The 18,094-nt window shown below is 45.0% G+C and overlaps 1 protein-coding gene across 1 annotated transcript in view; it reads right to left on the bottom strand.

Moving 5' to 3' along the window:
* Positions 1–18,094, bottom strand: part of LOC124712012 (vacuolar protein sorting-associated protein 53 homolog) — a 180,962-nt gene that overhangs the window by 126,548 nt on the left and 36,320 nt on the right. The window contains exon 5 of the mRNA XM_047242304.1: positions 2,510–2,655. Coding sequence (XP_047098260.1) covers positions 2,510–2,655 — 146 coding nt within the window. The remainder of the gene's footprint in view (positions 1–2,509; positions 2,656–18,094) is intronic.

Here is an 18,094-nt window from a genome sequence, read left to right on the forward strand (position 1 = left end):
ATATACAAAAGTTCTCTATTGACTGTCAGTAACAGTATAGCCAATGAGGAGGAACAAAGAGAGGAAAGAAAAGAAATGGGCTATGCAAAGGCAGTGTTCAGTTTCCCATCCATATAAAACCACACACAAAGAGCCAACTTTTACCAGATAACATCATTTAATGACAAATCAATGAACTTGAAAAACACTTGAGGCTGTAGACAGAAAACAGTCAGAAACATTGATAAAACTTTGTTCATAACACAAAGCACCCCAGTTAAGGCTCGATCTTTTAAAAACAGAAGACTGCATCTCCTACCTACAGAACATGTAGGAAACAAGGAATCTGCAATTGACATGAGACAGCATTCTTTTGAATCACTGTATAACATCAAAATACTTTGGAGTACCTCTAGATAGAGCACAAAAACGCTATGTGAAAACCAAGTGTAAATTGTCTGCTAGGAAATGCAGCAGCTACTCCAACATACTATAATTTACACTTTCAATTATACTACTATGTCACCTATTTTGATTTTTTTTTATAAGCTATGCTGTTATACAAATTACATGTGTGTGCTTAATTATGTCAGTTTTAACATTAGTAAATAAATAAAGAATTTTCATAATCATAATTTATATGTATCTTATAATACACTTCAATATAATAGAGGGAAACATTCCACACGGGAAAAATATATTTAAAAACAAAGATGATGTGACTTACCATACGAAAGTGCTGGCAGGTCGATAGAAACACAAACAGACACATACATACACACAAAATTCAAGCTTTCACAACAAACTGTTGCCTCATCAGGAAAGAGGGAAGGAGAGGGAAAGACGAAAGGAAGTGGGTTTTAAGGGAGATGGTAAGGAGTCATTCCAATCCCGGGAGCAGAAAGACTTACCTTAGGGGGAAAAAAGGACGGGTATACACTCGCACACACACACATATCCATCCACACATATACAGACAGAAGCAGACATATTTAAAGACAAAGAGTTTGGGCAGAGATGTCAGTTGAGGCGGAAGTGCAGAGGCAAAGATGATGTTGAATGACAGGTGAGGTATGAGTGGCGGCAACTTGAAATTAGCGGAGATTGAGGCCTGGTGGGTAACTGGAAGAGAGGATATATTGAAGAGCAAGTTCCCATCTCCGGAGTTCGGATAGGTTGGTGTTGGTGGGAAGTATCCAGATAACCCGGGCGGTGTAACACTGTGCCAAGATGTGCTGGCCGTGCACCAAGGCATGTTTAGCCACAGGGTGATCCTCATTACCAACAAACACTGTCTGCCTGTGTCCATTCATGTGAATGGACAGTTTGTTGCTGGTCATTCCCACATAGAATGCATCACAGTGTAGGCAGATCAGTTGGTAAATCACGTGGGTGCTTTCACATGTGGCTCTGCCTTTGATCGTGTACACCTTCCGGGTTACAGGACTGGAGTAAGTGGTGGTGGGAGGGTGCATGGGACAGGTTTTACACCGGGGGCGGTTACAAGGATAGGAGCCAGAGGGTAGGGAAGGTGGTTTGGGGATTTCATAGGGATGAACTAACAGGTTACGAAGGTTAGGTGGACGGCGGAACGACACTCTTGGTGGAGCGGGGAGGATTTCATGAAGGGTGGATCTCATTTCAGGGCAGGATTTGAGGAAGTCGTATCCCTGCTGGAGAGGCACATTCAGAGTCTGGTCCAGTCCCGGAAAACTGATGCTGGCAGGAAGGATTCAGATGGTGCAGGCTAAGAAGCAGTCACTAAGGTGAAGTGCATCATGATGGGCAGCATTTTCAGTAACTGGGTGGTCCAGCTGTCTCTTGGCCATTCATAAGGACAGACAGTTTATTAGTTGTCATGCCTAGCACAGTGTTTACAGCTTAGTTTGTAGATCATGTGGCTGCTTCCAAATGAGATCTACAAACCAAGCTGCAACCACTGTGCTGTTTTCTACTTGGGCATTGCAACTAACAAGCTGTCTGTCCACATGAATGGCCACCGACAAACTATGGCCAAGAGACAGCTGGAACACTTGGTTGCTGAATATGCTTCCCAACATGATGTGCTTCACTTCTTAGACTGCTTCGTAGCCTGTGCCATCTGGATCCTTTCCACCAACACCACATTTTTTAAGCTGCACAGGTGGGAACTCTCTCAGCAGTATATTCTACATTCTCACAGCCCCTTGGCCTCAGCCTTTGTTAGTCCCTGTCCACTTACCTATCTCCTTCCCTGCACCAATTCCAATACTACACAGGCGTCTATTCCATCAATGCACCCTCCAGCCTCTTTCTCCACTTCTCTACTTTTCCACTCTCCTCACCCACCTCAATCCTCCCAACAGCCCTACCCTGTCCTCACCGTGTCCTCGTCAAGAGACGGCAGTTGTATCAAAGCAAGATAACTCTTCACACAACATAACAGCAAACTTTATAAAGATAAACATATCAAAATGTCACGAAGTTTAAAAAAGAGAAAAAAATATGAGCATTTTTGACAATTAATATACCATACACAGCTGTTACTTACTTCACTTTTGGATCCAGAACAGACACAACTCGACAAGCTTCTGCTAGTTGTTTAGTAGGTGCAAAATGTTTGGCATTAGGACCAGAAAAAGCATCACGGAAATCTGCTGTTATTTGTGTTGCTAATTCCAAATGTATTTTGTTAACCTAGTAAGTAAAAGCAAAATAAAAAATACAATAAATTAAAATTTAGAAAATACTTCACAATTTTAAAGCATTGTTTTCCTTTATTAAGAACAAGTACCAAAGTAAGAGGAAAGCAACATTATGTCAGCCCATTCATGAGGAGTGTTTGGTTCTTCTAGTCAACCTTTTGGAATTTCAGTCTTCAATCGGTGTCCAAATTAGTAATTGAGATAGCATACCAAATACACACAGTAATATTTCTGTAAATACACAAGAAATGGTTAGCAAAAAACTAGAAAATTTCTGCATTTTAAAAATATACCACATTTTGTCCACCTCATCAAATGATATGACATAAAATATGTAAACTCTAAAATGGAGTTAAACAATATTAAAATAACTAAATACTACTTCCAAAAGGGAAAAATATCAGAAAGGCAGGGATAGAATGTGTGTGTGTGGTGTGTGTGTGTGTGTGTCTGTGTGTGTGTGTGTGTGTGTGTGTGTGTGTGTGTGTGTGTGGAGGGGGGCGCATGTACGCACGAGCCCATGTGTGGATGCTCGTGTGTGTGTGTGTGTGTGTATGAAGTAAAGCATATGTTAATTAACACTGCAATGAGTGACTTTTCCCTACTACTGACAGGTAATTTCTTCTCATCCTTGGTAATTTTAAGATTTCATATTTGTAGTGGCCCATGGAGATTACTTGAAATGCTATTTAACCATGGTATCATTGCTCTCAGGGAAGACATTGTTATAACTTCAAGTTGAAGAAATATATTTCAAGGACGACACGAAACATGTAAGTCACAGATCAAGTAAACAAAGTAAGACGTGTGTACACTTTAACAGTCAAATCAGAACTGAGTCCGAGTCTAGAGGCCGCTGGCTGGCTGGCTGCTTAGGTGGCGCTGCTGCTGCATGGCTGGCAGACAGCGCCGCATGTAGAGGATGCGTGTAACTGCGCGGCGGCACTTTGAAAGATCGGTGAGTCACAACACTTTTCCCCCTTTGAAGTTTTTTCACATGTCTTGATGGAGGTGGCCTGTAGATTGCTAACGTCCATAGGTATTAAATGTGAATGTATGCTTTCCCGGCGTATATAGCTGGCGAAGAGTTCTTGGGCTTCCAGCCGGGTGGCGGTGTCTTCAAACTGCAGTTTGAAGACACCGCCACCCGGCTGGAAGCCCAAGAACTCTTCGCCAACATCCATAGGTATTGTTTGACTGGCCGTAAAGTCTCAAGGAGGAGGCTTCCCGTACGGACGGAAGTGTCCCCGATGATAATGGGTCGAAATGACAGGAGATGTGGTGGTCGCATCTGCTGGGGCCCCGTGCACCAATCTGCCCGTTGCGGCAAGTCCGGTTGTTATAACAGGAGACATGGGCGATGTGTCCGTGTCCGTAGGAGAAGGAGGCAAGTAGAGTTGTTCCGACAGATGGTGGTCATCTGGTTCCTGCATGGGCACGTCTCCTGTTGGTGTCAGTTTCAGTTCTTGTGCTGGCACCGAGATGATGGTGAGAGGACTGCGTTGTGAGTAATAAGGGATTCCAGGATCCCGAGAGTCAGGTAGAGCCAAAGGTGGTGTAGCGGCATCCGGAACAGGCGATGCTGGCACACGAGGCCGAAGCTGGTCCGAATGATGCACTGCAACACCCATGTCCATCTGGATTTCATACAGGCATCGGCCACAGTGTCATAAGATGTGGCCAGGACTCCATTTTGGCCACCTGCCATATCCCCGTATCCATACAAGGTCGCCGGGGGTGAACTGGCCAAGCGAAGGCATCCGTGGCCGTGAGGTGGAAGGCCGCAGAAGATGAAGTAGCGAGCGGGGCTGTCGGCCATGTAAGAGCTCAGCCGGGCTATGGTCGCCCATGGGGGTGAAACAGTAAGAAGGCAGAAATTGGAGAAGCGCATCATCAGCAGCAGAAGAAGTCAGGAGTTTCCTCATCTGAGCCTTAAATGTGCGGGCCAGACATTCAGCCTCACCGTTTGACTGTGGATGGAATGGACGGGCCGTGACGTGCATGACGCCGTGACGGGCACAAAAATCCGCATAATCGGAAGAGGCAAATTGTAGACCATTATCAGTAACAAGAGTAGAGGGAAGGCCTTCCAAAGAGAAAATGTGAGCTAGAGCATTTTTGGTTGCCGCGGTGGTAGGCAACGTGCAACGGACAATGAAAGGAAAGTTAGAGTAGACGTCAATAACGAGAATCCAATAAGTACCTAAAAAAGGTACCTCGAAGTCAGCATGAATACGCTCCCAGGGCTTCTCACGCAAAGGCCACGATGACAAAGATGACCTCGGGGCGGCAGCCTGTGACGCACAAGGGCCGCTAGCAGCGACCATGTGTGCGATTTCAGAGACGATGCCGGGCCAGTACACATGACGGCGCGCCAGAGATTTTGTGGGAGAGACATCCAGTGCCCTTGGTGAAGGAGGCGCAAGACCGAAGCACGCAAAGACGCAGGTACCACAACTCGCGGTGAAGCATTTTCGGTGGAAAGGAGGATAACACCATCCCTAGCCCTGAGGCGGTAACGGAAAGCGTAGTAGTTCTATATGGATCAGAAGTCTTTGCGGATGGACGATCTGGCCAACCCTTCTGAATACAGCGTAAAACCTAGGAGAGGGTAGGATCAGAACCCGTAGCAGCCGCCAGCCAGTCCCCGGTGATGGGGAACCCATCCACAACCCGCTGCTCGGGAACATCCAGGTGGAAACACCAAAGTTCGTCCCTATCGAATGCAAGATCAGGACCCATGGGAAGGTGTGACAGTGCATCAGCATTCGCATGTTGAGCCGTCAGCCGGAAATGAATCTCATAATTGAAACGAGACAAGTAAAGAGCCCAACGCTGGAGGCGGTGAGCAGCCTTGTCGGGAAGTGATGTTGATGGATGAAACAAGGAAACAAGTGGTTTGCGATCCGTAACAAGATGAAATTTGCATCCATAGAGAAAAACACGAAACTTATGAAGAACATAAATAATGGCCAAAGCTTCTTTTTCAATTTGAGAATACTTACGTTGTGCATCCGTGAGTGTATTGGAGGCATAAGCAATGAGTTGTTCAGAACCATCAGAAAAACGGTGCGCAAGGACTGCACCAACCCCGTATTGAGAGGTGTCCGTGGCAAGAACAAGATGTTAGCCAGGTCGATAAGTAGCCAGGCACGGGACCTATTTCAGCATTGTCTTCAATTTCTGGAAAGCCGCATTGCATGACGCGGACCAGTGAAGAGGCACGTTTTTATGCAACAGGCGATGCAACGGCTGAGCCACCAAAGCAGCAGACGGTAAAAACCTGTGGTAGTATGCTATTTTCCCCAAGAAGGCCTGCAGTTTCTTAACAGATGTAAGGCGAGGAAGGGCATCGATCGTAGCGACAGTTTGCTGAAGCGGACGAATACCATCCCGAGAGAGTTGGAACCCCAAGTATGTGATAGATGCCTGAAAAAATTGTGATTTCTGAAGATTACATTTAAGACCGGCAATCTGTAAGACATGAAAAAGTGTGCGGAGATTCTGAAGATGTTCTTCAGTGGTGGAGCCAGTGACAACAATGTCGTCAATGTAATTGATACACCCAGGGACAGGGAGCAATAATTGTTCTAAGAATCACTGAAAGAGAGCAGGAGCGCTGGCAACCCCGAATGGCAATCGTTGGTATTGATAGAGGCCGAAAGGCGTGTTAGGGACCAGAAACTGCCGGGAAGCAGCATCGAGAGGAAGTTGATGATAAGCTTCTGACAGGTCAACCATTTGGCTTAGCAATGACAACGACAGGAGAGGACCACTCACTGAAAGTGACAGGAAGCAAGACCCCTGAAGCAATGAGACAATCCAGTTCCCGTTTGACCTGGTCATGAAGGGCCACAGGAATGGGCCGAGCCCAAGAAAACTTAGGCCGAGCAGTGGGTTTGAGAGTGACATGAGCTTCAAAGTCATTTGCACGGCCTAACCCAGGAGAAAAAAGGGACGAAAATGTCGTCGACAAGGGCTTTACAAATGTCTGCTTGTGTCTGTGTATGAACGGATGGATGTGTGTGTGTGTGTGTGTGTGTGTGTGTGTGTGTGTGTGCGCGAGTATATACCTGTCCTTTTTTCCCCCTAAGGTAAGTTTTTCCGCTCCCGGGATTGGAATGACTCCTTACCCTCTCCCTTAAAACCCACATCCTTTCGTCTTTTCCTCTCCTTCCCTCTTTCCTGATGAAGCAACCGTTGGTTGTGAAAGCTTGAATTTTGTGTGTATGTTTGTGTGTCTATCGACCTGCCAGCGCTTTCGTATGGTAAGTCACATCATATTTTTCCTGCGTGGAATGTTTCCCTCTTCTTCTTCTTCTTCTTCTTCGCGGATGGATCACTTAGGACCACGCGTAACCAACATTTGTTGGCCTTCCTTTTCGCCCAGTATTCCTTCATAAACAACGAATGGGCTAGCTTTCGTTGCGTAGACCATGTATGTCGGTTAGTTTTTCTCTCTTCTTCCTCAAAACCCCGTGTGTTTGTGATTTTTCTGATTTCATTTCTATCATGTAGATTTGGAGACCCTAATTCTCTCAGGTCTTTTTCCGTCTGTTTGTACCAGTTCGGTCTTGTAGTTTTGTTCTTTAAAAATGTATGGATTTTGTGAGTTAACCTGTTTGAGTCCATTCTTTCTAAGTGCCCCATGAATTGGATTCGTCTCATGCGCATTGTGTCTGTTATTTTGGAGATATTTTTATATATTTCTGCATTGGGTTTTGGATAATGTACCCCATCTTTAGTTCTTGGTCCTAGGATTTTCCTCATTATCTTATGTTCTTTCACTTCTAATTCCTCTTTTAGTGTTCTGTGTTGAAGGTTTAGTGTCTCAGATGCGTAGAGAGCTTCGGGTCTAATTACTGTAGTGTAGTGTCGTATTTTGCAGCTCCACGAGAGACTCTTTTTGTTGTAAATGTTTTTTGTTAACTGAAACGCCGTCTCCATTTTCTGGACTCTTGATCTGACAGATTTCTTTTCATTACAAGTTTCTGCAATCCATTCACCTAAATATTTAAATTCTTTTACTCGAGAGATGTAGTTATTACCAATTTTGAGATCAGAAGGTGCATCTTTGACGTCAGTCATAAATTTTATTTTTTCAAATGAAATTTGTAATCCTATTTTAGCTGCCTGTTCTTGTAATAATTCTAGCTGTTTCTGTGCATCAGTAATGTCTTGTGCGATCAGTGCCATGTCATCAGCAAATGCTAAACAGTGTAATTCTATGCCCTTATGTCTTGGTCCCAGTCTGTGTGCTGGTGTACCTGCTTTTTTCCATTCTCTAACAACTTTTTCAAGAGCACAATTGAAGAGCACTGGGGACAGTACATCCCCTTGTCGTACTCCTGTGTCTATTTCAAACTCTGTGCTCAATTCTCCCATAAATTTTACTTTGGATTTCGTCTCCGTGAGTGTTTCTTTTATGATGTTTGTTGTCTTTTGATCTAGTCCAAATTCTGCTAATACTTCAAAAAGAGATTCTCGGTCTATACTGTCATATGCTTTTTTAAAGTTGACAAACGTGATGACATAACTTTTGTTTGAAGTACCATGTAAATATTTCACTGAGTTTTTCAAGTTAAGGATTTGTTCTACGCAAGATCGACCTTTTCTGAACCCACCTTGGTATTCGCCTAGTTTTGAATCCAGCTGAGGTTCTGCGCAGTTTAGTAGGGCTCTAGACAGAATTTTGTATGTTATTGACAGTAAAGAGATTCCACGATAGTTGTTGGGGTCTGTTTTACTTCCTTTTTTGTACAGAGAATGTATGATTGCAGTCTTCCAATCTGTGGGGATTTTTTCAGTTTTCCAGATTTCATGTATAATTTCTTTGAGTTTTGCAATGATTTCCTCCTGCATTTTTCCATAATTCTGCGATGATTTGGTCTTCTCCTGTTGCTTTGTTATTTTTCAGTGACTGAATTATCTCTTTAATCTCTTGTAAACTTGGTGGCTTTGAGTCTGGGTTTCGTTGTGTACGATGGAACTCAAATTTTTCTGCAGGCTTTCCACAATTCAGTAAGTTAGAAAAGTATTTTGCAAGAATTTCACAGTTTTCGGTGTTGGTATGAGCAATTTCCCCATGGTCATTTTTGAACTGGAGTGATGGAGGAGATTACTTTGTTAATTTTTGTTTGAATACTCTGTAGAAATTTCGGGAATTGTTTTTCTTGAAATCATTTTCTATGTCTTGCAATTTTTTGTCTTCATGTTGTTTACGGACTGTTCGTATTGCTTTTGTGACTGTTTTCCTGGTATCTTTGAGATCTTCCAGGGTCTTTTGATTTTTGTTGCACAACCAATTTTGCCACGCCTGTTGTCTGAGATTTATCAGTTGGTCACACTCATCTGTCCACCATTGGTGTTTACGTGTTCTTGTTTGCGGTGCTACAGTTTCAGCTGCATTTAAAAGTCCTGCTTGCAATTGTTTTAAATTTTGCGTTTCTTTTGTAAATTGTTCATTGCCATTTATCTTTTGTACATCATATTTACGGTGTGGAGATTTCTTAGTGAATTTTCTTTTTTCTGGAATGACATCTAGGGAGAACTTTGTTGGGTAATGGTCGGAATCTAGGTCTAGTCCATTAAGGACTTTAAGTTTCATGATTTCTACTGTATTTACGCGGGAGATCATTACATGATCCAACTGATATTCACCTAGTAATGGATTAGGTGAGATCCAAGTTTTCGTTTTCAAGGCTCTTTTCTTGAAAAATGTTGATTGAAAAATAGGTCATGGTTTTTGAAGATTTCAATGAGTTGCATGCCATTCCGGTTGGTCTGTGTATGCCCTGACCATTTACCTACCCAATATCGATATTTCTTTTCTTTACCGATTTGTGCATTGAAATCGCCCATAAGGATTTTGACAAGAGAATATTATCTAACTGGTTCCAAAATTCTTCTACTTCTTCTATTTTGTTTTTGTTAGTGATGTTAGTTGGTGCATGTCCATTGATTAGGGTGTATATCTTATTAGCTGATTTTATTGTCATCGTGGAGAGCCGACCCGAGTAAGGTTTGAAAGTTGCGATTCAATCAAGTACTGATGTATCTACTATAAATCCAGTTCCAAATTGTGGACAATTTGCCATGGCTCGTTTTCCAGGTTTTCCTTTGTATATCCTGTATCCTTCCGAATCGAAAGGATTTTCATCTGTATATCGTGATTTCTGAAATGCAATAATTTTGATTTTACGTTCTCTGGATTTGTCCAGGATGTTTTTTAGTTTTCCCATTTTTAAGAGAGAATTTACATTAAATGTCATTAGCCAAATTCTAGATTTTGGTTTGATTTTGTTATTACGGGGTTTTGAGGTACTCCGATTTACCTCCATGCACACTTCTGTGGTCTCCCCAGAATCCGAATAGACCACTTGCGGTTTTTCAACCGTGGGATTTGGCCCACTGGGGTAATTTGTCTTTGAAGGTGCTGTATCCATGTTGATTTAATTGGACTGGGTTTGTGACTGAAATTGAGATTTCAGTCTGGTTAAGCTCAGAGTTCCACTTCTGAGTTTTATAGATCAGCCGCCACTAACATGTGGAACAGACGCTGTAGGGTTACCGCCACTAACCTGTGGAACCGTCGTGCCCTTTGTCCAAATAACCTTGGACGATAGCTTTTATAGTATCCCAAAAAGCAAGGTTGCCTCTTCCGCTAGTTCTGCCGTACCGATGATCTTCATCTCCGCCTTCACTGCCGTTGAGGTCTTCACCGTGTCCCTGGCAAGGGGCCCTCACGAGGTACTATCACTCGGGCCAGGTGAACCAAGGTTTTTTTATGAGGTGTTACTCCTCCCCCTCCTCCTTTTTCAACCGGGCTTGGGACCGGCTATGGCTAGAGTTTCCCTCTATTATATTCATATCATTAATTCTACAATAACTGTCACTTAAGTTAATATTACACTGTAAGGAAGTTAATTAGAGTATATTTCATATTATCTATTGATGGTTTCATTTATTTTAGAGTATCTAAGAAAAAAAAGGACCTATAGGCCGGTTTCCACATTTAGCCGTAGGTTTACGTACAAACTTAAGACATTTGTGTCAGTATTAAGTGAAGAATTTAGGTTGTTTTCATTCCACATACATTTAGTAGCGGTATATCTACTTGGGGAATTATAGGTTTTAAATTCTATCTTTTATTTCCTTTCAAAACACGTAAAGTCCAGATTGAGCATACATGATCTTGGGCCTAATTTTTCGGGTATACAAGTTTTAAGTTTTAACGTTAGTTTAAGTGCATTATGTTACTATATTAACAGTACACATGTATATTACTGTTCCACATAATTAGTGACTCTTGTGAGCTTTTATTGCCTAGATAAATTTTGTAAAAATATTGTAAACAACAATGAGTGAAAAGTGTGAGCTGCTGTGGAAAAGTTAGTTCTGGGGTTCTATGCAACTGCTGAGACAGATGGTCACATTGAGGGGAACATAGTGGCATGGGAATTGTGGAAGTAAACAGATCTCTTCCATGGTATTGCAGAGTATGTTCAAGGGATAGGAAAAGAGCTGAACAGGAAGGGAAGATTAGAGCCCTTGAGGCTGAATTGGATAGTGCTAGGGAAGAACTGATTAGGTTAACAGGGGAGAAGGATGAACACCGGTGGGAAGTGGTAGCAAGGAATAGGGGCCACAGAAAGAGAACAGTTTCTAACAGTTTCATCATTGGCACAGAGAATAGATTTGCCTTGCTACCTCAATTAACAAAGAAAGAGGCTCAGGTAGATGTAAGTGTAGTCAACACTCAATAGACTTTCATCAGGAAACCAAGCATTTGAAAGAAATCAGAAAGTAGGAGGAAAGTTCTGCTGTTAGGTAGTAGTCATGGAAGAGGTGTGGGCCAGATCTTGCAGGAAAAAATTAGGTGACAGGTACAAGGTCACAAGTTTTTTCAAGTCTAGTGCATGTCTTAGCCAAGTGATAGAGGATGTAGGATCACTGTGCAAGAATTTTACAAAGCAGGATCATATTATGGTAGTGGGTGGAGCAGGAAACAGTATTGGTAGAGATCAGGTTCACAATATTGAATGTGATATGGTAAAAATAGCAATTGCAACGAACCATACAATTGTTGGCTTGGTTTCTGTTTTCATGCAGTACAATTTGCCCCAACTGAACAGCTCTGTGAGGAGGGTAAATATGGAGCTAGGTCAGCTGCTTCAGGCAACTACTTTGTTAGGCATAGGTTTGGTTCCTGTATTGATAGGTGGGACTTCACAAGACATAGCCTGCATCTCAGTAGGAAAAGGAAGGGTAAATTGGTTGGCATGATAACAAAATCTTTGGAGGAGGGGAGGAGGGGGGGGGGGGGGGGAATGTGCGTACTGAAACTCACCGGAGTACCTCTTTTTTAGGCTAAGATCAGTGTACAGTGATTCAACATTGAACGAAATTAAGTGTAATGAGAAGCTCAAAAACGTAGGTACTAGAGATGTTAAAATATCACAAGATTGTCATAGAAGTACAATGAAAAATAATGTTAGTATGTCACAAGATTCTCATGTAAGCACAGTGAAAAATAATGTTAGTATATTGCATAAGAATATCAGGAGATTAAAAAACAAATTAGACGAGCTTCTTGTTTGTTTAGAAGATTTAGAAACCGAGGGTGGAATAGATGTATTATGCCTGTCTGACAATCATTTAGTCACAGATACAGAAAAGTTAAATGGTAGGCGGATATAAGCTTTCAGCACATGTAAGTAGAGATACTATGGAGAGAGGAGGAGTTGCTGCATATGTTAAAATCTGTAACTGTGGGAAAAATTTAGAAACTAAAAAATGCGTGTAGAGCAACATATAGAAGCATGTACATGTGAGCTTAAACCAAATATACTTTTATAATTGTTGCTGTGTACAGGTCCCCATCGGAAAATTTTCAGCTATTTTTTAAAAGCTTGGATTCTTTGTTGTACTATCTGTTAGGCACAGGGAAGCAAATTATTGTTTGTGAGGATTTCAATGTAGATTTTCTGAAAGAGCCAGATAGAAAGTTTGACCTGGAAGTATTACTTGGTTCCTTCAATATGACATCAGTTATTGATTTTCCTACATAGGTGGTACAGGAAAGCAGCACACTGGTAGATAATGTTTATATAGACCAATATAAATTTAATAAAATAAAAATTTTTTCTGTTAAGAATGGTCTGTCTGATCATGACGCACAGCTAGTTACAGTATATGACATAGCTCCATGCAGTAATGCAAAACATTCTTCTGAAATAATGCATTCAATTAACGATTTAATTACTGAAAATTTTAGGGAAAGCTTGCAACAGTTAGACTGGGATGAGGTGCACAGAGAACATGTGGCTAATTTAAAATTTAGCTATTTCATGATATCTTTGAAAGTATATTCAAAAAGTTTCCCTAAGAAAACAGTGAAACATATTTGTAATAAACCATCTAAAAAGCCATGGCTTACTGAAGGGATAAAAATATCTTGCAAACAGAAAAGGGAAATGTATCTTACAGCTAGAAGGAGTAATGATCCAGAAACAGTGAAACATTACAAAAACTGTATTAAGAAAAGTTAAACAAAAGAGAAGGGACAAGGGAATGAGAACTTCGGAAATTTCATCCATTTTTGGTCTGGAGTTGTAAAACATGAACAAGCAAAAGCAGGTGTTTCCATTCTAATTAACAAAGCTCGGAGCGCTTACATCAGGGACTATGCATTTTTATGCGAAAGAATTGTCACTATTACCATCAAGTTATATGGCACTGAAACAGTTATAATAGGGGTTTATGCACCAAATGACGATGTGGCACAGCAAACCAAAGACCATTTCTACCAGAAATTAGACCATCTACTCAACCAAGTCAAAAAGCACCAAGAAGTGAGATTAGCAGGAGAGGAAGTTTGGCTCACAAGTAAATGATGCAGTAGTAGGAAGATATGGAGGAAATGCCATTAATAGTTCTGGAGAAAATCTTGTAAATTCTGTAACCAATATGACTCGAAAATTCTGAACATACACTATTCACATAAAGATATCCACAGATAATGGCTCTGAGCAGTATGGGACTTATATCCGCAGATATACATAGGAGAAACCATCATTACAGTAGAAATCAATAATTGATTACATCATTACCAAGCAAGGGCCAGAAATGGTAGTTCAAGATTATTGAGTCATGTGGGGAGCCAACTGTGGGTCTGATCACTACTTAGTTTTAGCAAAGTTGACATACCTATTTAGGAAAAAAACCATCAACAACAGGACAAGTGGCTGACCACAGAAATCATGAGAAATTAGAGCAGGCAAGGTATAAGCTCTTTCTCCTGAAGCAGTTCAGTATCAAGGATTTATTTCAACGTAGATCAGAAAATGAACTAAAAGCAATTCCAGAAGATGACAATGTTGAAGTGTAATATGAAAATATTAAGAAAGCACTTACAAAAATTTCTCTAGAGGTACTAGGGACTGAGAGTAAGAATCTAGGTAAACGGGATCCTCCATGGATGTCTGATGATGGTGGTGGTGGTGGTTGTTGGGACGTTTAAGGGGGACTAAACAGCGAAGGTCATCAGTCCCCCATTCCAAAATCATGCGAGCCGAAAATCTACGGAGCAGGTAAAAACCAAAGGGGGAGGAGACGTCCCCCCAGGCGCTAAAAGAACACAAATGCAGCAACAAACACTACAGACAAGAACAGGACAGAGGAACACCAGACAGAAAGAAACAGAAGAAAGGAGGATGGCCGGAGACTGGTTGACTGACCACGAGAAAAAAAAAAGGGAAAGAGTCAACCATCTGACGGCACACCAGAACAGCAACAGACTCAAGGACAAAAGACACAGAAAGGGAAAGGCGCAGGACCTCCCTAAATCGAACCATAAAAAGGACTACTACGGATAAAATGTAAAACATTGTCAGCCATGGAGGCATCGTCCGATAAAACCAAAGCCAAAGTGCCCGGGAGATTAAAAGATTGCCGGAGTGTGCGCAGTCGAGGACACTCCAGCAAAATGTGGCCGACCGTCAGCCGGGACCCACACCGACACAAGGGGGGATCCTCCTGACGCAACAGATGGCCGTGCGTCAGGTATGTATGGCCGATGCACAGCCAACACAGGACTACCGAGTCCCTGCGAGAAGCCCGCAGGGAGGAACGCCACACATCGGTCGTCCCCTTGACAGCCCGCAGTTTATTCGGGGCTGTCATGCCACGCCACTCAGCAGCCCACATCCCAATCAGCTTACGGCGCAACACCAGCTGCTGGTCGCGAGCCGTAAGGCCGATCTCCAAAGCCGGGGCGTCGATCGCCCCTTTGGCCAGCCTGTCTACACGTTCGTTCCCTGGGATGCCAACATGACCGGGCGTCCAAACCAAGACCACCGAACGACCAGAACGGGCAATGGCGGAAACAGACTCCTGAATGGAGGACACCAGAGGAGAGGAGGGATAGCAGCGGTCGATGGCCTGAAGGCTGCTCAGGGAGTCACTGCAGATCACAATGGACCTACCTGAGCAGAAACGCATATGCTCAAGAGCGCGCAATATGGCCACCAGCTCTGCAGTAAAAATACTGCAGCCAGCCGGCAAGGAGCGCTGCTCAACATGGGCAGCATGAGCAAAAGAGTAGGCAGTGCGACCATCAACCAGGGAACCATCAGTGTAGACAGTCTCACAGTCCGAAAATGAGGCGAGGAGCGCAAGAAAATGGTGACGGAGGGCCACAGGCGGAACCGAGTCCTTGGGTCCCTGTGCCAAGTCCAGACGGACGGACGGCCGGGACAAACACCAGGGAGGCGTAGGTGCACGGACCCGGAAGGGAGGCGGAAAAGGGAATGAACCCAATTCCGACAGCAGGGACTGAACGCGGACAGCGACGGAAAGCCCAGACCTAGGTCGCCGTTCGGGCAGATGGAGGACCATGGCAGGGAAAAGCAGGCGACGATTGGGATGGCCTGGCGAGCAATGCACGTGGACAGCATAGTCGGCGAGCAGTCGATGGCGGCGAATCCGCATCGGGGGAACCCCAGCCTCCACCAGTAGACTATCCACGGGGCTCGTACGAAAAGTGCCAGTTGCAAGCCGGACCCCACAGTGGTGTATGGGGTCTAACAACTTCAACACTGAGGGTGATGCAGACCCATAGGCCAGGCTCCCATAATCAAGCCGAGACTGCACAAGGGCTCTGTACAATCGCAGCAGCGTGCAGCGATCCGCACCCCAAGACGTGTGGCTAAGGCAGTGGAGGGCGTTGAGGTGCCGCCAGCATTTTTGCTTCAGCTGAGTAATATGAGGAACCCATGTGAGCCGGGCATCAAACACGAGTCCCAAGAAGCGGCAAGTGTCCACCACTTCAAGCAGGTGGCCGTCGAGGTAAAGTTCAGGATGAGGGTGGACCGTCCGACGCCTGCAGAAGTGCATAACTCGAGTCTTGGCTGCAGAGAACTGAAAACCGTGAGTCAGAGCCCATGATGCTGCCTTCCGAACGGCTACCTGCAGCCTGCGTTCGGCGACTCCCGTAGTCGTGGAGCTAAAGGAGATGCAGAAGTCGTCGGCATACAAAGAAGGAGACACCGACGACCCCACGGCTGCAGCCAGACCATTAATGGCCACTAGAAATAAGGACACACTCAACACCGAGCCCTGCGGGACCCCATTTTCCTGTGTATAAGAAGAACTAGAGGCGGCACCGACTTGCACCCGGAAAGAGCGGTGCAATAGAAAGGTTTGAAGAAAAGCCGGGAGCCGACCACGAAGACCCCACTCATACAACGTGGCGAGGATGTGATGCCTCCATGTGGTGTCATATGCCTTCCGCAGATCGAAAAATACAGCAACGAGATGCTGACGTCGGGCAAAGGCCGTACGAATAGCAGATTCCAGCCGCACCAAATTGTCCGTGGCAGACCGGCCCCGACGGAAGCCACCCTGGGATGGAGCGAGGAGACCGCGCGACTCAAGGACCCAACACAAACGCCGCCCCACCATACGTTCGAGCAATTTGCACAAAACGTTGGTGAGGGTAATGGGACGATAGCTGTCCACTGCCAGTGTGTCCGCACCGGGCTTCAAGATGGGGACAATAACACCCTCTCGCCATTGCGACGGGAACATGCCTTCGCTCCAAATGCGGTTAAATACCGCGAGAATGTGTCTCTGGCAGTCCCGGGAGAGATGCTTCAGCATCTGCGCGTGGATGCAGTCCGGTCCTGGTGCTGTATCAGGGCAATCGGCGAGGGCAGCAAGGAATTCCCTCTCGCTGAAAGGAGCATTGTATTTTTCAGAACGACGCGTGTGAAATGAGAACTGCGTCCGCTCAGCTCGCTCCTTTAGAGAGCGAAAGGTGGGGGGATAAGATGCAGTCGCCGAGCTCATCGCAAAGTGCACGGCAAGCTGTTCAGCAATGGCGGCAGCGTCCGTGCAGACAGCGCCGTCCAAGGAGAGCCCAGGTACACCCATAGGGGTCTGGTATCCATAAATCCGCCGGATCCGGGACCACACGAGCGAGGGGGAGACACGGGAGCCCAAGGAGGAGACATACCGCTCCCAGCACTCCTGCTTACACCGTGCAATAAGACGGCGGGCCAAGGCACGGAGCCTCTTAAAGGCGATGAGAGTCTCCAGAGACGGGTGCCGCCTATGACGCTGGAGAGCCCGCCGACGGTCGCAAATAGCCTCAGCAATCTCCGGCGACCACCAGGGTACAGCCTTCCTCCGAGGGAGTCCAGAAGAGCGGGGGATGGCAGCCTCGGCCGCCGAAATGATGGATGTGGTTAAGACACGGACCACCCCGTCAATGTCACCTTGGGGGGGAGACTCAATGGTTGTAGCAGAAGTAAAAGCCGGCCAGTCAGCCCTGTGGAGAGCCCAGCGGGGCAGGCGCCCAGAAGAATGACACTGGGGCAGTGACAAATAGATGGGAAAATGGTCACTACCACAGAGGTCAGGATGCACTCGCCAGTGGAGGGATGGGACAAGTCCGGGGCTGCAAAGAGAGAGATCGATGGCCGAGAAAGAGCCATGGGCCACACTGAAATGCGTGGGAGCACCGGTATTCAAGAGGCTAAGGTTGAGCTGAGCCAACACATGCTCCACGGCCCGACCGCGGTCATCGGAGACAGTCCCACCCCATAGAGGGTTGTGGGCATTGAAATCGCCTAGAAGCAGCAAAGGTGGCGGAAGTTGAGCCAGCAGTGCAGCCAAGACATGTCTTTGGAGCTCCCCATCCGGAGGAATGTAAACAGAGCAAACAGTAATAGCCGGGGAGAGCTCAACCCTGACAGCGACTGCCTTTAAAGGCGTCTGAAGGGGTACTGGCGAGCTACAGACAGAGTGGTGAACAAAAAGACAAACCCCACCTGACGCTCGTTGACAGGCAGCGCGGTTCTTATAGTATCCCCGATAACCGCGAAGGGCGGGGGTCCGCAGTGCCGGAAACCAAGTTTCCTGCAGAGCAA

This window comes from Schistocerca piceifrons, chromosome 8, assembly GCF_021461385.2.
Source record: "Schistocerca piceifrons isolate TAMUIC-IGC-003096 chromosome 8, iqSchPice1.1, whole genome shotgun sequence".
Taxonomy (NCBI): Eukaryota; Metazoa; Arthropoda; class Insecta; order Orthoptera; family Acrididae; genus Schistocerca; species Schistocerca piceifrons.